Source organism: Vespa crabro, chromosome 4 (assembly GCF_910589235.1).
Source record: "Vespa crabro chromosome 4, iyVesCrab1.2, whole genome shotgun sequence".
NCBI classification, from domain to species: Eukaryota; Metazoa; Arthropoda; class Insecta; order Hymenoptera; family Vespidae; genus Vespa; species Vespa crabro.
This window is the reverse complement of record NC_060958.1, coordinates 1,170,732-1,191,069: the sequence shown is the minus strand read 5'-3', so window position 1 is coordinate 1,191,069 and position 20,338 is coordinate 1,170,732. Positions and strand designations below refer to the sequence as shown.

Here is a 20,338-nt window from a genome sequence, read left to right as displayed (position 1 = left end):
TATCTGTGATCAAATATAATTAAACATTGAATAATATTTTCCAAAGATTTTGTTATTGTAGTCGTTGTAAGATGTTAACATAGTTAACACATTGCTTTCTACACGGAGCAATAATACTAAAAATGAAAGTAACTGAGTGTCGTAAGAATACTTCGTGTCCGTTACCAACTATTGCAGCTTCGTCAGTCAATGAGTGAACAGCATTACGTACGGAACAATAATTCATTGAAAATTATTATTTAATTCATAATAATAAAATAAATTTGAATAATTTTCGTGATATTAAACGTGCAGGAATGTACTGTCGACGAATTAAACAAAAAATCAGTGAAATAAAGTAAATCGATATTATTATTATAAAACGATAACTCCAAACGATCATTTGATATTTTATAAAAATTAAAACGTTTTTAATTAACGAATCAAATTGTTACTTTACAATACAACAGGTGTGTCTATTTCTTTTCTTTTCTTTTTTCTTTTTTTTTTCTTTTTTTTCTTTTTTTTTTTTTTTTTATTAATCTGCATTAGATACTAACTTTTCAAAACACCTTTCAAATCAACTTTACTTTTCTTTTTTTTATTAAATTAGAATCATTTCTCATATATTAATTATTCACGTTGCAACATTTTTATTAGTATCAGAATTTCAGAATAGCCACGTTGAGAATTTTATCGAGTGATTGCTTTTTCAAATAAAATGCTACTTTTTACGATTTTCGAGTTTCTCCTTCTGTGTCTCCCTACATCAAACTGTTATCCCATAGAAGAACCAACGAAATTCCTTCTCAGCACCGAAGAATTGAACGTAGAAAACATTCAAAAGCCATCGAAACTGGAGAAAGCACAAGTAAGATTTTCGATAATAATCCAATTTTTTCTATTAAATTCATCGTTCATTTTTCGTATTATAATATTGCATTATCAGTAGCTCCGACGAAAAATTGCATAGAGAAATTACGAACAGATTATTAAGAGAAGCTTTAAAATTATTATTATTATTATTATTATTATTATTATTATTATTATTATTATTATTATTATTATTATTATTACTATTATTATTATTATTATTATTATTATTATTATTATTATTATTATTGTTATTATTATTATTTTAAGGCGTATCACGATTGTTGTAATTACACATTATATTGCGAAAGTTTTTGATTACGCAGAAATATTTATTAATGATCGATTTTAGACAAGCGAAGGAGAAATTTCTTTTTTTTTTTCTTTCAATTCGAGTTTTTATTCGAAAGTGGTTTCTTTCGCTTTCTCTCTCTCTCTCTCTCTCTCTCTCTCTCTCTCTCTCTCTTTCTCTCTCTCTCTCGCTCTCTTTCTTTCTCTATATTTATCTTTTTATATTTGCCATTCGTTGAGAAAAAAAAGGAAAAGAAGAAAAAAAAATACGAAAAGGTCAAAAATGTTTTTTCGCTTTCTCTCTCTCTCTCTTTTTCTCTCTTTCTTTTTCTCTCTCTCTCTCTCTTTCTCTCTCTCTCTCTCTCTCTTTTTCTCTCTCTCTCTCTCTTTCTCTCTCTCTTCATTCCTCTCTTTCTCTATATTTATCTTTTTATATTTGCCATTCGTTGAGAAAATAAAAGGAAAGGAAGAAAAAAGAAAATACGAAAAGGTCAAAAATGTTCGCCTCGATTTTTATAGGAATTGTTAGGTCAAATCGGCGATGCAATAAGAATCGGCATAGGAAGATTTGTCAATACAATTACATTGGCCAGAAACATCATTGTCTACCGAGCTGAGGTAATAATACATCGTGAAAAGATATTCCAATATGGTGTAAAAAAAAAGGAAAAAAAAAAAAAAAAAAAAAAAGCAAAGAATAATAATTATCATAATCAACCCCAATCCATAAATATAAATATCTTCGCCTATAAATATTGCAAAAAAGTAATTGCCGACCTTCTTATTTTAACCTTTATTTTGTAATATGTTATAATTAATTCTATGATGAATAAATAAATATACACATATATGTGTATGTGCATATATACATATATAATTACTAGGAAAAAAAAAAAAAATGAAAGTTCTATTGGCATATGCAAATTTTCATGAAATTTCATCGTAACGTGATAGATCATTACAAACTTGTATATTATATTACTGTCAGGATTCTCTCATCTTTTTTCTAGTAAATTTTTTCAATGACTTCTAATCATTATTATCGTAATGTTATATATCATAAAGAATTCATTGTTATATACTTAATATATTAATAATAAAACAATCAAAAATTTGATTTGTTTCAGACAATCGTAGCGAGAAACGTCATCCCGGTTATCGCAATTAAATCCGAAATCTTAGATCAAGGACGTAAATCTTTGGAATCCCTTCGATATCCTTCTAATATTTTTACCAATTTTCCAAAAACTCAAGAAACTGTTCATCTAGAAAACGAATCTGAACAATCGCTAGTAGAAAAAACGATTTCATTGCCGTTCAATGATTTACTCGTGAATTTCTTTATGCCGATACCTTTATTGGATCGAATAAAGGAAGAAGAAAAATATGGTAATACGGGAAGTAATTTGGCCGGTATTGGAAAAGCTTTGATTAATGGCTATGAAAATTTCAGTAATTTTTTGAATTCCGTATTTGGGGTAAGTATCGAGCGAACAATTAATTTCAATGTTTCTTCATCGATCATTTTTATCACAATTATGTGTTTCTTTTCTCAGTCGACGCAAAATATTAAGAAGAAAGTGGGAGAAAATATCAATGAAGCATTAGATCAGATCGGAGGAAAATTAATTGGACTTTAATGAATTAAATGACTATCGAACGATTGTTATTTCTTGTTGGGTTCAAAAAAAAAAAAAAAAAAAGAAAAAAAGAAAAAAAGACGCCATCGAACGAGATGTTCGTATAAAGTTTTATTTAAATAAACGATAAAAAAAAAAAAACAACATTTTTGGCGTGACTAAAGAAAGTTTGAAGAAAGTAACGATAAGAAGCTGGAATATTTTCTAATCGTCCTTTGAGTCTTGTAGATGACTATTTCTCTAGAATATTATCGCAAGCTCGCATGAACGTATATGTTCGTACGTATATATAAAAGAAAAATTTGTGTGTATATATATATATATATATATATATATATATATATATATATATATATATATGTATATAAAGAAAACGAAACGAAAGAAACATCCTATTCACGCGCTAAGCAAACTATGAGAGTTAGGTAATTATAATGATATAAATAAATACAATTCCAGGCATCATTCTCTAAAAGAATTAAAGCTAAACGAATTCTAATTCCTAATGATTGAAAGAGCTTCGATCAAAAGATATACGTACATATATATTTACATATATACATATGTGTATATATATATATATATATATATATATATATATATATATATATATAGACATATGTATATATGTATGAACAAAATTTACAAAACCTTTCTCTTGAAAGAGTTCGAAGGAGCATAATCGAACGATAAAACGAGAAATATTCTCGAATAATATCGGGTTTTTTTTTTTTCTCTTTGACTTTTTCGTCTTCGCTCGTTCGTTCGTTCGTTCCTAGTAAAGAGCGTAAGAAGAAAAAGAACGCATGACGATATCGCGAGATAGACGATCATATATTGTTCTCATCAAAGATCAATAGATCGTCGCGGAATCGAAATATAATTATGTCGATCTAACGACAATCTTATGGATCTTAGACGCTACTCTCGTCTAAGATCCAGCGGAAATTCTAGGTATTGGTAGTGTCATAGCTCTTGTACGTGTGTGAGGATTTCTTTTGTCTGACCGTGCAAAAGAGTATCATACTGGCTACTTGTCCAAATAATTGAAGAAAAGCAACGACCAATCCGACGGTACCAACAACGTGTAACCTTGTAACAAGCCATAATTGAATGGCCGAGGCACAACCTTCCTTGTACCAAAGTTCTTTGTTCAATCCTTCAGGATCGAGTCTACCACAGTACCTTTCTCTTTGTATACAACAAGAGTCTGGTACTCGATCTTCCGTTGGCCAAGCATCGATCTGATACCAATCCGTATAATCTCGAACACCACAACAATGGAACTAAAATAAAAGATTGTTTGATATTAATCGAAGAACTGTTCTTTATCGTTAAATATAAAATTTTATTATACATAATTATTACCTCAGTGTGTATGTGATCCCAAACAGCAGGTAAAGTACCAGGTTCTCTCGTTAAATTGTAATGCCTTTCAATGCCAAATAGCAATTCTTCTTTAAGACTTCTAGCGAGATGTTCACGGAATATAAAGGCGAGTGTACCGAGCATAAATTCAGCCAGGAACATCAGTATAACGAGACTGAAGTACTAAAACAGGATGTAGCAATGTGTGATAGAACAAAAAAAAAATATCTATTGATCAAGACAATTGCCAATTATATGTTGCGCTTACCGTGATCAGCATGCATCTCGATTGGAACCAAGCTCCACAGCATCCAAAGAAAGCAATGACGAAGGTGACGCATCCTGCTGCTAGTAATAAAGAATCAGCCGATGCAAAACTGTATTGTGGTACCAAAGTCGTGTATCCAGAGTAAGCCAATCTCAACCAAAGGCCAGCACCCAAAATTCCACAAGCGCATAACTGTAAAAATAAATTACAATCGCGATTAGATTACACGTGAAACAAATCATTTTCACGTGAGTTCACTAGACTATAAATTAGTTCGAATCACAAAAATTGGCGGGAAATTTTGATATTCGTTAGCCAAGAGATCTTGTAATTTATAATTCTAAATTATTTCTTCGTTACTTTTAATTATTTATTAACGATCCATCGATATTTATAATAATTTCATCGATAAACATATTTTTCTTTTTATAATTCCAAAGATATTTTTCATTGTAAATATAATTATTTCGAAGAAGAAGAAGAAGAAGAAGAAGGAGAAGAAAAATAATCGTATAAAAATTATAACGCGTAACTCAAAGCAAATTTCTCGTCGATAGAACGGGCAAAGTGGCGTGGATCATCGTCTACTTAGATACCGTAAGTTCATAGCTCATAGAGCACGGTTCAACGTCCCGTTTAGAGTCTCCCCCGTTCTCGTAGCGAATGTTTCGAAGAGTGGCAATAAATTCGAGAGGCCGGAAAGTGCACTGGAATGCACCGAGCAAATTACAATGCCCGTCGTTCCGAGTGCCGTTCTCCACTTTTTCCATTCGATTCTGATCCATGTCGGTCAACTTTTCCTAGCCGTGTATGCGACTCGCATAAAATTTCTAGACTTTCGGAAGTCTGTGACAAAAACCCGTTAACGGGTTAACTCTTGTAAGCTAATGTAACTACTAAAAAGAAGGACAAACTTAATAAACGAGAACATCTTATATGTATTTATGTATGTATGTATGTATGTATGTATCTATATGTATTTATATATATGTATGTATATATATATGTATGTAAATACATATATGTATATATATATATATATGTATGATTGTACATTTACATACCCATATGAGAACGTTGAGAGAGCAAAAGACGTGCCTTATGCACGTGTATCCTGTGCGACCCATGGTTCAATCCCACTTCCTTCAAGTTCCTCCGATGGGGAACTGACACTGTTTCCTAGAAGTTTGAAAATGAAGGATGGAGGACATCAACGATCTTTACCGCGAACAAAAAACAAACGGAAATAATCTTTCACCAATACAAATACATGAATATACATATATCTCAGACGTTTCAAACATTTTCTTCGTTTCTTTTCTTTTTTTATTTTTGTGTTTTTCATTCACTGACATTATATCTCTTCTATATCACTGAGATTAAAGAGGATTTAATCTTTGAAGGAAATCCATCGGAAATCAATCATTTCTTTCAATTTATCCATAATCCTTTTTCTTTTTCTTCTTTTCCTTTTTCTTTTTGTTCTTTTTTTACATGTAAAAAACGACGAAAGAGAGAAAGAGAGAGAGAGAGAGAGAGAGAGAGAGAGAGAGAGAGGAAGAGAAAAAAGTAAATAATCGCGAATTATTTATTTCTTTCTCTTTAAAAAATACACGAACACGAAATAAACAATTCGACAGAATGTGCCGAACTATACTAGCAAAATAACGATCCTCCTCGAACGAGGATCCGTCCCGTAATGTATCTGGGACCAAGCTCGATACGATTGACTCTCCGGCCCCGGTGGGCCTTCTAGGTCCCCTAACGGGACACACCGCAGACACGGCCTCTCACCTACACGCTCTTACAATCGCGATCACGGTATTGAGATCGCGTGGATTTATAAAAGAAAGTAGGGAGAAAGAGAGATAGGAAGGGATTGCTTTTAATGATATCTCCTTCGAAGGGTACGCCACAATAGAGGTCGAACCTACGTCACTTTCCTAGCGAGTACTCACGGTAGATAGAATGACAGATAGAATAATTTAAAAAAGAAAAAAAAAAGAAAAAAAGAAAAAAAAGAAGAGAAAAAAAAAGACAAGAAAAACAAGTGCAATCAAATAGCGTCGTCTGGTAAAATTTTTTCTTTGTCTTGTTTTCCTTTTCTTTTTTTTTTTTTTTTTTTTTGCTTTTTTATATTTTTCTATCGTCCAACAGACAATTATGGTATAAGAAAAAGTGAAATCCTTCGTTGTGTAATTTTGTAAATACTGATTGATTACGCTATTTATCTACGATATTAATTAATTCATTCCTAACATTATCAAACCGTTCGGATCATTTTTTTATTTTTATTCAAGACACAGAGGAACATACATGTAATTTTTATTTCCGTTCGCGTGTCGTCATATAGATATATATATATATATATATATATATATATATATATATACATATTTTTTTTTCTCTTTCCTTCATAGATGATCTTATGTAGTAGTAATAGTAGACGTATACACTCGTACGAGCGATTTCACTGAATTATTAAAGTTTTCTCTCGATGAGGCAGCCATGCGGATTATCGCACTCTCTAATCGTATCTCGAAGAAACAGCTCGCACGATTTATGTGAGTCCTGATGTCTCTCTCTCTCTCTCTCTCTCTCTCTCTCTCTCTCTCTCTCTCTCTCTCTCTCGGTGAATAGACACTCTAATAATTCCTAATCCAATCCGTGCGATCAACGATCGTAGCAGACGAACTTCATAGATCCTCTCATTATAGAAACGATACGAGTTATATATATATATATATATATATATATATATATATATATTTATATACATATATACATACACACATACAGACACACACGCGTGTACATACACATAGATAAATACGTGGTCTAATCAAGAAATTAACGAGGAAGCAGTAACGTAGGAAGTTTCTCGTTGCGCTAAAACACGACAGAAAAAGAGAGTGAGATAGGGAGAAAGAGAGGAAAAGAGAGGGAGAGAAGAAGAGAGAAGCTTTTACCTTGAATATATATTCGTGTGCGTATGTGCGTGCGTCAACACGCTATGAAAACGCGCGCGAAACAAGTCACTCGTTGATACGAACTCGACCACGTGTTCTTGGCATTTCTACATTCGCGATTTCAAAGTAGATTCGTTTTTATGATTTTGACTTCTCTTTCTTTTCTTCCTTTGTTTCATAACTCTCTCTCTCTCTCTCTCTTTTTCTCTCCTTTTTTTATTTCATACACATACATACGTTATCGCTCTTGTATAATATTGATTTACCTTATCGAAACTTTAGTGTTAAACGCGTTCATTATGGTTCTCATTTTATAACCAGTGACTGTAAGAAATATGTATATATATATAATTCGTTTAATTTCTCGCGAATCGATCTTTCGATTATAAAAAAGGAAAAAAAAAAAGAAAAGAAAATAATAAATAAATATATATCCAATATAGATAAGAATGTTTAGTCTTCGGATATATAAAATTACGTTTACGTGGTAAACGTAAATTTTATTAAAGCTTATCAATTATTATGAAAACTCGTCGAAAATTCATTGAACGGCAGGTGTACGCAGAGGTATACTTAGGGCAAGAAAGGTTCGTTACACGTTAATATTTCTTTCGTACGAGGGCGTTAATCGTACTTGAAATCAATTCGCTCGAGGGAAATGGAACCGCAGAAGCGACTGCGCTAATGAACGTCGAAGAGAGTTACGAGGGGGCGTAGAAACTGTTCCCCCTGCCTCGACTTCCTGCCAATTGCGGACAATTTGCAATCATCTATGATCTCCCCGCTCCTCACCGTTAGTTACCCATCGTTGTGGATGGTGCCTAAACGTAAAAGAGATAACACGACACAATTCTCTCTCTTTCTCTCTCTCTCTCTCTCTCTCTATTTATCTCTCTTTCTCTGTCTATCTGTATCTCTATTCATCTTTTACTCTCACTCTCTTTCTCTATCCACGCTATTGCATATTAGCATTAATGCGACCTACGTGCTTACAACTTCCCACGTGACGTAATCGTGGAAAGATGAACAAATAGTAGTAATGAAAATATTCCTTTATCATCATTAAAAAAAAAAACTTTCTGGTTTTCTCGATGTCTTATTTTGAGTTAACATCGATCGATAGATAGATCAATTCGCATAAACATGTCATATCTATGAAGATGCATATATATATATATATATATATATATATATGTGCGTATATGTATATGTGTATATATAAATAGTTCATAATTAATTGAATGATCTTGGTATGATAATAATGACATAATATGCGAACGCACGTTTTAGACCCTCCCACGTACGAGAAAGAAAAAGATAGACTTAACGGTGCATGCAGTATCGGGAACAAAGGGCCGGCACATTTATCAACGCGACATCATTTAATTCCACACGGCGTGTACGTGATCGGTTTCTCGAACGAGGGATTACATTTAAAGGGGTTATCGTTTATACATGTTTTATATATGTATATATGTTTCATCAAGATGAAAATATTTTCATAACAGAAACGTCTCGAATCGCAATGATACATATGTACTTATAGTTATGGTTAGATAGAACGGATATCTCCGAATACGAAAGAAAGAAATGCGAAGAGGAAAAACGAATAACGTGTTCTTCTTTTTATATGAACGAGTTTCACACACCGTCACGTCTTATTAGCGGTGCCGTTCGTATACGTTCTAAGTTGCTTCTTCAATAACATTTTCTTTTTTTTTTTTCCTTCCCACGAGCATTAGAAATAAAAAAGAAAATAATCGGCAAATAATACAATACGTTCGTTGCTTCGTTTCAATGAACATAATGTATAAACTTTGATTGTATTCGTTGTGTTTCGTGGGAAGAGAAATCGACTACGTGACGTTGCTACTACGTAGCCTTCATTTTTCGCACGATCGATTTTTACTTGTTGTCATTGTCCGAGAAATATCGTTACATTAATAAATATTTACTTTCTTTATTTATTTAAATATGAAATCGTCGAGAAAATGAAAATTGTCAAACGATTAAATTTTCTTTATTATTTTATCATTTGTATTTTCTTTTAAATGAAAATTATCATTTATGTTTTATTAATATCGAAACGTTTTTTTTTTTCTTTTTTTTTCTTTCCTTCTTCTTCTAGTTCTTTCAGATAAATTCATTCACAAATCATAGAATTCATTTGCAAAATGTCATTGAAGAACCGTTTACCTTCTAAGAGATTACGTTTCATCTTACGTTTCGCATTAACTTCATTATGAACTTCGACGGGAGATCGTTATCGCATAATGCACGTAGTCGACTTTTCTTACGTAACAATGTCCACTTGTAGAGAATAAAATATCTCGTAGATTTCCTTCGTATATTTTTTGTAAATTTTTAGCGAAAACGTTTGACAAAAAAATGGATGATAAAAAATTATTAAAAAAAAAGAAAAAAAGAAGGAAAAGACAAGAAAATAACGACGAAGTAGTTAGAGTCGCTTAGGAAAAAAAAGAATAGAAAAAAAAAAGAAAAAAGAGAGAAAAGAATAAAAAAGTAATAGAAACGAAAATAATCGATATTGTGTATGTCTCACTCAGAATGTATAATTCAGAACAACAAATGGGATCGTTTTGCATTTAAAAAAGCTTCTCTTAGAAAAGAACGAGCTCTGTGTGTACATATATACGTGCATTGGAATTCGTGACGCAATCGCGTAATTGTATACTAACATGCATTGCCATTGCATAAAATATCGAAAGTAAAGGAATAAAAAGATAAAAAAAGAAAAAAAAAAATGAAAGGAAAAAATATAATGAGGATATTTTCACGAATGTCACGAGGAGCCTCTTGATCATACATTTTATCCTTTTTTACGAGAAATTCGAATAATATCGAAATTCGAGAATGAGAATCGTTGTTAAAGGCGCGAAAATATGATCATATCTTCTTAATAAAATCACTTTTGTGAGATAACTTACGTATCTTTAAGAGAAATTATTTAAATGGGATCTTCCTTTTGAATGTTGTCAAAGAAAATTCTATTTTTCTTTCTTTCTCGAATCACAAAAGCTTCTTCATGGATGCTGCAGTCAAAGGTCGAGTCGCGTTTACGGCGACTGTTTCGAGTACGCGAATCGACTGCAGACGAAACGCCGGGCAGAATTCTCCTCGCACATCCGTTCTCCATCCTCTCTTCAAAAGATCTTTTGAGACAACCGCCATCTCATGGTGATCCAGCGAGTTTGTTTCGACTTAACTAAAAACGATCGATTGAGTCCAATGATCGCGATCAAGAATCAATCTTACTATTGATTCATTTTTAAAAGATTTCGATTAAGCACGATGATTATAATCCTAAAAAAAAATTACTATTTATTTCTTTTTAGAATTTTGTTTTTCTTTTTTTCTTTTTTTCAAATACCAATTTTTCTTAACTGCGAGAAGTTCCTAATTTCCAACGAGAATTAAATTCTTTTTTATAGAAATATGCTATAACGATATATTACAGGCATACAATAGTACGAATAAACGTTGAAAAATAAAAAATATAAATGACAACTAATTACGGAATAAGAAGAAAAAAAATAATCAATCAAAGTTAGCACAAAGAAACTCTTAAATGTAATAAGTCATCGTTACATCATCTCGAGATCTTGTTAGTTTTCAACGATCACGTTAGTTTTCGTGGTTATAAGATATTTTTCGAAGAAACATATTTCTCTAATTATTAAACTAAAAAGAAAAAGATCAGGTATTTTTTTTTTTTTTTTGCTTAAAGAATTTTTCACAAAGCTTATAAAATTCTATAAGATTTCTAATTTTATTATCATATAAATTTATTTTTAGTTAAAAATTTTTTCTTTATATTCCTCAAATGTCTTAAGGCAATATACTTTTTTTCTAATATAAGTAAAAAAACAATTTATCTTATCTTAACGTCGTACATAAAAATTAATTATCTTTTTAATAATCTCGATACTTATGATATTAATCTTTTACGATCGAATTATGTTAAATTAATGATCATTATTTATCGATAAGTATTTCTTCTCCATTAGAAAAACAAGTTTCCTTTCAATTCTTTAAGTTCTCCTATCTACAAAAAATAGGCTTTCTTGAATAATAAATTTTTAACATAAATTTTGATATGACAATAAGACAGAACGATACATTCTGATTTCGTGACGATTATTGCAATTATTTATTTGATCTTTGATATTAATTTTCTTTAATAATTTTCTTAAATAATTGATATTAAATTTTCTCAGATTAATATTCATTCTTATTTCGACTAAATTTATTTAAAACAAGGCATAATTTATAAATAAAAAATATTTATCTAAAATAAATATTTAACAATATTTACAAATTTCAATGATCCTTGCAATGATCATCGATTTAACGATCGAGTTAGTGTTCATAAAAAGTTTATATCATAAAGTACAAAGATTATGCTGATAAGAATGTTTCTGAATAAATTTGACTTGCATATCATGAACAACAAAATCGACCATCAATGTCATCTTGTGCATGAATCATCCAGGATTGCAGTACCATCCATTTTTCTCACCAAAGTGAATATTTGAAAAGAACTCGGATCAATTAATGAAGACAAGCAACATCTATTCATGCTTGTATTATTCATATTATTCAAGATGCATTATTCATCTTATTCAAGTCTTCTAAAATACATATTTTTACGTGCATAATGAAAAACAAATCAAATAATCTTATATATTATTGTGAATTAAATATCTTTTCATATTTTTCATATTTTTGTTAGAACTTAACATTGCTTAAATAAATAAAAATTTAAGAAAAATTAGTTTTTCTTTTTTATCAGAACTACATTGTACAATAAAAAAAAAAAAAAAAAAAAAAAAAAAAAATGAAATTATTTTAGAAGACAGTGCGAGGCTTGAAATAGTTATTATAAAAAATTAATCGATAACACCATGGTCAAATAATATTATTAACATTTGTAAATTAAAATTAAAATTAAATAAAACATAAAAGTTATTCGAAATTTAAATAAAATTTTAACTGTTAAATGCTTACCATTACTATTATTTATAGATTGTAGTTTCGTCCATAAATTTTGTTTTATTTTGGATAAATTTTGCCATAGCAAACTTGAATATTAATCTAAGAAAATAATATCAAAGATGAAATAAAAAATCTTATCAATCGTCACGAGACAAGAGAGTATTATTCTGTCTTATTATCGTACCAAAATATTAAAATAAAAAAAAAAAAGAAAAACTATTATTCAGACAAATAGTTCTTTATAAAACAAACGAGTGTAACTTACTCGCTTAGTGGTGGAGAAATACTAATCGACTTGAGCAAAGACTTCATCAGTTGTACACGAATAATTTAACCACATTCATTGTCCATGTACGACATGTTTTCGTTGCTTTAATTAAATAAAATCTTACAGACCAACAAACACTGATTTTGTTTTTTTCTAATCAACGAAAAACAGAATAAAAGTATTAATAAAACTAATTTGTTGTCATTTATATAGATCTAAAAAATAATAATAATAAATACATGACATAATAGTTATTTCAAAAATTCCAAAATTTCAATATTCTCGATAGTTTATTCAATTTTCTTCATCCAATTTAATATAAACTATTAATTATATTTGTGTAAGTGTGTGTCATATATGATTTAATTTATAAAATATTACAGTCTTCCGGTTTTAATAACATAGGAATTTTATGACCAAAAAATTAAAAAAATTAATAAATCTGAGATTCTTTTTTCTAAATACAATCAAAATAAATTAAACAAATATGGAAAACAAGTAATATAATATTTTTTTCAATTGATTCAAGTTGATCAACTGATCGTAATCAAACTAATTTTAAATGCAAAATTTGTGATGACAATAAAAATACACAACAAAATATAAAAGCTACGCAAAAGGAAGAAAAGATGAAGAATAATCCTTAAAAAAAAAAAAAAAATCTATGCTATAGATGAATATAAGGATATACATTGTAGAGGATGGGAAAAAACGTGAAAACGAAAGTTAAATTTACAATGATGTATCGATATCAGTCATAAATAAAAAAAAAAAAAATTACAAGTTAAATAATAAAATCTGTTATACTTTATTGATCTGCTAATATATTATATATATATATATATCAATATGTCTACCGCTAATATATAGCATAATATATATTGCATTATATGACTTTAAATTATATAATATAGCATTATATTATATCAATATTATATTTATATGATTAAGTAAATATCAATTGGCAATTACAATATATTTCGTATATATAAATAATTAAAATGCAAATGAATGTTTAATAAAAATTCAATATGTTCTTTCTTAATTCATTATTATTAGGAGGACCAGAAAGTAATGTCGTTTTTGCGCATGTCGATATATGATTGTAATTAAAAATAAAAACTTGTTAAAAATTTATTCGTTTAAATTTAATTTAAGAAAGCTACATTACTTTTCTGTCCCCCTATTACATCAATTATTCTCCATATAACAACTTAATTTTTATATAATAATTCTATGATGTAAAAATAAGAGAGCAAAAAATGTTGAGAAGATAAAAAATTTATGAAGTTCGATTTGCAAGAAAAATTTTCGCTTTTTCTAGAATTGGAAATTCTTAACAGGAGACCATAATTTACAATTTCGCGTGTCACCTCTTCATCATGTGATCCTGATACAAAACTCAATTTGTGAGAAAAATTTTCTCTTTATCCAGAATTTGCAATACAGTTTTTTTTTTTTTAGATAAAGAGAATAGAGGGGAGATTTTAATAGAATACTTATCTTTATTTTTCATTTTTATTAGTAATACATATAATTTTGATAATTATTTTATGTATAATTAATTGTATATATGTACAAATATGTATTTATATGATGTACAAATATTTATTTTATCATGTAAATTGCGCTGTAATATAATACAATGTAATACAATATAATGCAATATAATATATTGTAACACTGCTATAATAAAGGACAAATTGCTTATCTCCCTTTATATGCCATTCGGAGAAAAAAGATAAATTGTTTATTTCTATAAAAAAAAAAAAAAAAAAAAAAAAAAGAGAGAGAGAAAAAAGAAATAATTCACTTATAAATCAATCAACGTCATAGGTAAATATATATTTTTCTTTTCGAAGTCTGTTAATATTGTCTTTTTTTTTTTACAAAGAACCAAAACTGACTACGATCAACTCTAATTAATGTATGATAATGACTATATATATATATATATATTTATAAATCCATTAGAAGTCGACGACGATAGAAATGTAAAATGATCATTTGTAAATGCGTGATGTAAGTGCATTCTTATGTAAATACATGTGAAAAAAATGCATTTTTCTGAATTTAAAAACAAAACTACAATACTTTATTAAAATATGTTTTTATGCGAAGTAAAAATTCCTCTTGTCATTTATCAATATCTTTAAATAATAAACAATTATCTTCTATATAATGTTTTATGAATAAGCTATGAAGTAGTTGATTTTAAAAAGAAAAAAATAAATAAATAAATAAATAAAACAGAACTCCAAGTTGTATAGAAAAAAATCTAAAGATAGGATCATCCGAAATAAAAAAATCCACAATTTTTCTATTTAAATATATGTAAATCGCTCTAGTATAATAAAAGTAAAATATTTAAATGATAAATGTTTAAATTAATTTTATCGAAGGTTAGAGTTTTTTTTTTCCACCGTCAAAAAAGCTAATTAAAAATAAAAGGATTCCGTAGAACAAATTATTTGATTGTATAGATACATTACCATAAAGAATGTAATTACAAATAAAATACACAAAGAAGTTTTTAAATCGATCAAATAGATTTTTCAAAATCTTTTATACGGTTCGAAAAGAAAATGTTTCGAAAAAAAAAAAAAAAAACGCATTAAAAATTATATTTACTTTATATCACACATATTTAAATATTTCGATGACTCTATCGACTTCCATCTTACTCCAATAATTTGAATGATATTATATTTACAATCTTTTTCATGGCTTTCATACATTACATTATTCTTGATTGTTTGATTTTTTTTCCCTTCCAAATTTGAGTCTCTTTGCAGTAATTCGATTTAACAATGACGTCTAACATTTTGTTCGTATATTTTCCAATTAACGTTACAATTTCAAATAATAATAAAAATCCTCTTTTATTCCATGTTCCATTTTCGGATATAATCAACTCGTATAAAGTTTGTTCTGCTTCAAAATTAAAAAAAAAAAAATTATTCTTCTTCTGCCATTTTCTTTATCAAAATTTCCTATTCGAAACAGTTGAAATATTATAATCAACGTAATACATAGTTATTATTCAAATCACTATAGATATCTATGAATGAGCAAAATAAATTTATATCGTATATTTTAACATCTAGTGGTCTTATTATCAAAATAATTTTTCGATTCACTTCGAACGAATTATTGTGAAAGAAATGTCGAGAAAACGACAAACAAGAGTACAAAAAAAAAAAAAGAAAAAAAGAAAACCAAAAACTCTTCCGGTAGATTTTTTAAAAGAGATTTCATCGTCACTTTACTGAACACTTTACTAAAGTAATCAATGGCGTGTAAAAAAGTATATATTTCAAAAAAAATAATATTTTACAGTATTGTTATCATCGAATCCACGGCAATAGAAAGTCATGTTTTATTGGAAAACTTTTCCGCGGATGTACTTGTAAAAGACATTGATGTCTTAAACGTGTGAATAATTCTAATAAACTTTCTTTTTCGCAGATGACTAGATCTCCTTTTCTTACTACAATTATATATCTCTTATCCATTTTGAAGCGTTAAAATGATTAGAAAGCTAAACGTATACTGACAACGAAAGCATTATTACGGAGAATGTGTTTAAATACATATGTATATATACTTATGTGTTTCTTAATTAATGTTGTATCTGCATGGTCCTTTTCTATGTACTAATACCTAAAGTATGAAAATTTATATAACTCTCAAAGTTATTCACATTTTCTAAATAATTTGAAATGATATTGTTGTAAATTAATATTTTTAATTAATATTTATAGAAAGAATCACAATTCAGATCTGAGAAATAATTCAATGAAGATTCCTCCATAAAGATTGCGTCTCGTGAACGATTTATTGTACTAATATAGGTGGGTCAGTTATTAATTTTTTAGCTATTTGGTGCAATTTATTTTTTATATTTTGATGTTGATTTCTATATCAAATATATGCATGTTACCATTTTCTTTCTTTTTTTTTTTTTTTAGGATAGAAAATGTATATATATATATATATATACACGCGCACAACATTCCACAGTTTATATTGTATTTAGAAAAGAGATTATAATACTATTACCAAAATTTAATTAACTATATTCATGTTGAATTATTACTATTTTCAAAATCATTTTCAAAACAATCTATAGAAATTTTTACTCCAACAAAATGTGTCTTGTTAGAACAAATATTATTTCACATATTAGAATAAATATTATTTCACATTTAATTATATTACGAATTAAATAAAAAAAGTATATAAAAAATTTAAGTCTACACGAATCTCTCATATTTTCCCTGAATTCTTGTATACATTCAAAATATTTGCTATCTAATTAATATATGATCAAAACTGAAATCTTACATTAAATCACTTTATTTATATACAATAATGATAATAATTGATTAGCTTTCACTGAATATATTGAAATATTGATTTAATTTCTTAATCGATAAAGTCAAAAGTAGTATGATGTATTAATAGATTATAATAATCATTAACTTGATACATATTCATAAGAAGGAATGCTCTAATCTGTTTTCTATTTATAATTTTATCTCTTTAAATTTATCATGTGTAATTATCCAAAGAATAATTTTGTAAATTTTAGAATAATTTTATAAACAGCATTACATCTTATGAAAATATGTAGAGTAATGACTATCCGATGACAATTCTGCAGAATTAATGGACAAATCACCTGTACTGCAAGGGATTGTTGGTATATGTGATCCTTGTATAGTAAAACCATGATAATCTTCTTGACCTATTGATTCAATAGATGATACGAGATTTGCACTAGAAGTACTTGAATTTCCCAACAATATATCAGGTGTATCTTTTTCATGTAATTGAGAATCAGTCATCAATAAATCACATTGTGTATCTAAACTGATTAGACTTGTTTCATCATCTGCTTTACTAACATCTAAACTACCATCGCCAGTGAAAGAAGGAAAATCAAATGTTGGGGACGGTGTAATACAATCATCCATCAGTGAGGTTCTCAAATCAACTGAATTATTTGTCAGTGAAATATTATTGGATTGGTCATTAACAGGGTGTGAATATACCTGTAAAAATTGTTAAATATTAAATCAATTAAATTTAACTTAATACAACATATGCACATACTCATGTATTTACCTGAGGTATAATAGGCGGTGGTAATTGATAATTTTCGATATTATCTGAATCTAAATTTGTAGGCAATCTCTGACTATGTGTTATTAATAATGGTGATTTCTCAATTGCAGTAGCTACTTTAACTTCTATATCTTCTTTAAATTGTGTCATTCTACATTGTAATTCTTTTGCTTCATTTATTATTTCTAAATTTTTGGCCTTTAATTTATCAAGTAACGTTATATCTTCGCACATCAAGTGCAAGCTCTATAAATCAAATTTATGAAATAAAAAAAAAAAAGAAGAAGAAGAAGAAGAAGCATATTAATAATTATTTTGAATGCAAAAGTTATGATAATGAATTAAAAAGAAAAAATATTTACTTCACACATCATTAGTGCTGATTCCCATGTATTTGCTGGTACTCTTTCTCCTGACATATAAGCATTAAAATCTTTCTCAGCCATATTCAAAGATTCAGCAGTTAAGTTTTCAATAAATGATACAGCACAGCACTAGAATTTTATCATGAAATAAATTAAAACTATCATGTATTGAACATCGTTAATAAAAAATGAATATTATACCAAATTTGTAAAGTAGTATCCCCCTTCTCCTGTCATTAATCTACTAGCATTACAAAACCTTGTTATGAAGTTTATATTACTTTTAAGTCGTGCAGGATTGGCTTTTAAAACAATAAAAATAAGAGCAGGTAAAAATTCATCTGCAGAAGCTGGACCACCTACAGATTGTTGTAATAATAAAAATATATTTCTACAGCAATAAATAACGCATGCTAACTTTTCCTGTGGAGCTTTAGCAGAATCCATATTTAGTAAATCTAAAAGAAATATTTATTTGATTAATTATCATTAAACTATAAAAAAAAAAAAATCTATATTACAAACCTGTTATAGATGTATATACAAGTTCTCTAACTTCAGAACTTGTTTCATGAATTCTACATTCTAAATTCTTGCCACTGACCCAATTTAATTGTCTTATTCTGTTACAAATAAAATTTAAAAGAATGTACTTTATATTATGTTATATATCATATTCTAATAATAATTTTAAAATGTACTTCAATGTACAAACCTTTTTTGAATTGCTAAATCTTTTTCTTCATCTGTTGTGAACGGTGGACAAAATAGAATTCTGTACAATAATGTCATGGAATATTTTTCAACATAGTCTAATAATCTTTCTTTAATATCTGCAGATATATCTGTAAAAATAATTATTTATATTTTTTAATAAAAAAATATTTTGAATAATAAATTATATGAATTTAATACCTGTATATTTAACACTATTTTCTAAACGTTTAGCAAACACTTGATAAAAATTCTGTGTTATTTCTGATAATTCCTCTATTCTTTTGATATCTTTGTTCTGAAGGATATCTACTACAAATGAATGTATACATTTTCGTACATCTTTTTCAACTGGTGTTTTCACTATTGAAGCTATAAGATCTCTATTTTCAGCTTTGATTTTTTCAAGATCTGAATTATCCTTTGTTAATTCATAAAGTAATTCTTGGCATCCTTGTACTATAGAAAAAAAAAAAAAGAATTGTTAATAAACAGTAATATTCATATTACTTTAAATAATATACCTGTATTATTAATAATATACATTATGTTAGATAGATATATATTTTAAATAATAAAATAATAAGAAATATGATGGAAATATATTAAAAATATTACAATAATAAAAAATAATTTAAATATATTACACTTTGATGTAGGCTTTCGAAAAGAAATATTTAATAATTTATATTTCTTTTCTTGTTGAGATTTCTTTTCTTCATGTTTATGATATCCAGTGGATAAAGTTCTATTAGATGTATCTCTGCAATAATAATAAATAAGAAAATAGAATTATATAAAAATCTCATAAGAATGAACGAGAATATTCTTACATGTCGATAGTTTGTAAGTTTGATATATACTCTCTTTGTGCTCGTTGCTTTTGTAAATGTTCTCGATGACATTTGCTGCAATATCCTTCCCATTCTGCATTGCCATAAAAACCACAACCATTTTTACATTTCAAATCCGCCTCATCGATGCGAAGCGAAGGTGTTTTTATAGAATACATATCTTTATTTTTTATTTTTTAATAGAATTGCAAAATTCCATAATTTCTAGAATATATATATTTTATTTGGATTTATATATAGAAATATGATCCGTAACACTTCAATATTATTACGATGATTTACTCTCCTGTAAATTGTATGTAAATTAAAAATTAATACCCAAATTATACATAACTAAAATTAATATCATTTTCCACCGGTTATTAAACAGAAATATCAGATAGCAGAAGATACAAATGTCATCCGTTTACTTTTCTTTCCTTGACTAAATTAAGGTTGGCAACACTAATATAAAGCGTATAAAACGAATAATAAGGAACCATCAAAATGAATGCATGTACCATAAATTAAAATTAAAACTATTTATATTTTCGTATATCAATGTTTGTTAATTATAAAACATTATTGTAAAGTAGAAAAAAAAAACATATATACAATATAATA

The 20,338-nt window shown here is 27.9% G+C and overlaps 3 protein-coding genes across 6 annotated transcripts; 1 reads left to right on the top strand and 2 right to left on the bottom strand.

Moving 5' to 3' along the window:
- Nucleotides 1-102: 102 nt before the first annotated feature.
- On the top strand, nucleotides 103-3,142 carry LOC124423290. 2 transcript variants are annotated; one of them, XM_046960858.1, is made up of 3 exons: nucleotides 103-850; nucleotides 2,271-2,621; nucleotides 2,700-3,142. In XM_046960858.1, the coding sequence occupies exons 1-3, from the start codon at nucleotides 701-703 to the stop codon at nucleotides 2,781-2,783; spliced, it is 585 nt and encodes a 194-aa protein (XP_046816814.1). In that variant the 5' UTR covers nucleotides 103-700; the 3' UTR covers nucleotides 2,784-3,142. The 2 variants fall into 2 exon arrangements, with proteins under 2 accessions (XP_046816814.1, XP_046816813.1); XM_046960857.1 differs by having other exon boundaries at nucleotides 2,271-3,142.
- Nucleotides 3,099-10,506, bottom strand: LOC124423289 (tetraspanin-9). Of its 2 annotated transcripts, none has more exons than XM_046960856.1 (5): nucleotides 10,337-10,506; nucleotides 5,484-5,598; nucleotides 4,420-4,611; nucleotides 4,152-4,334; nucleotides 3,099-4,069 (listed from the first exon to the last, which is right to left on the bottom strand). In XM_046960856.1, exons 2-5 carry the CDS (start codon nucleotides 5,544-5,546, stop codon nucleotides 3,734-3,736), a joined length of 774 nt encoding a protein of 257 aa, XP_046816812.1. In that variant the 5' UTR covers nucleotides 5,547-5,598; nucleotides 10,337-10,506; the 3' UTR covers nucleotides 3,099-3,733. The 2 variants fall into 2 exon arrangements, with proteins under 2 accessions (XP_046816812.1, XP_046816811.1); XM_046960855.1 differs by lacking the exon at nucleotides 10,337-10,506 and adding an exon at nucleotides 5,016-5,315.
- A 6,342-nt stretch (nucleotides 10,507-16,848) lies between these two features.
- LOC124423776 (rab5 GDP/GTP exchange factor) lies at nucleotides 16,849-20,174 on the bottom strand. Of its 2 annotated transcripts, none has more exons than XM_046961955.1 (9): nucleotides 19,745-20,174; nucleotides 19,529-19,644; nucleotides 19,083-19,340; nucleotides 18,883-19,012; nucleotides 18,693-18,790; nucleotides 18,369-18,625; nucleotides 18,165-18,296; nucleotides 17,803-18,048; nucleotides 16,849-17,729 (listed from the first exon to the last, which is right to left on the bottom strand). In XM_046961955.1, exons 1-9 carry the CDS (start codon nucleotides 19,891-19,893, stop codon nucleotides 17,286-17,288), a joined length of 1,830 nt encoding a protein of 609 aa, XP_046817911.1. In that variant the 5' UTR covers nucleotides 19,894-20,174; the 3' UTR covers nucleotides 16,849-17,285. The 2 variants fall into 2 exon arrangements, with proteins under 2 accessions (XP_046817911.1, XP_046817910.1); XM_046961954.1 differs by having other exon boundaries at nucleotides 16,852-17,729; nucleotides 19,715-20,174.
- Between the last annotated feature and the right edge of the window lie 164 nt (nucleotides 20,175-20,338).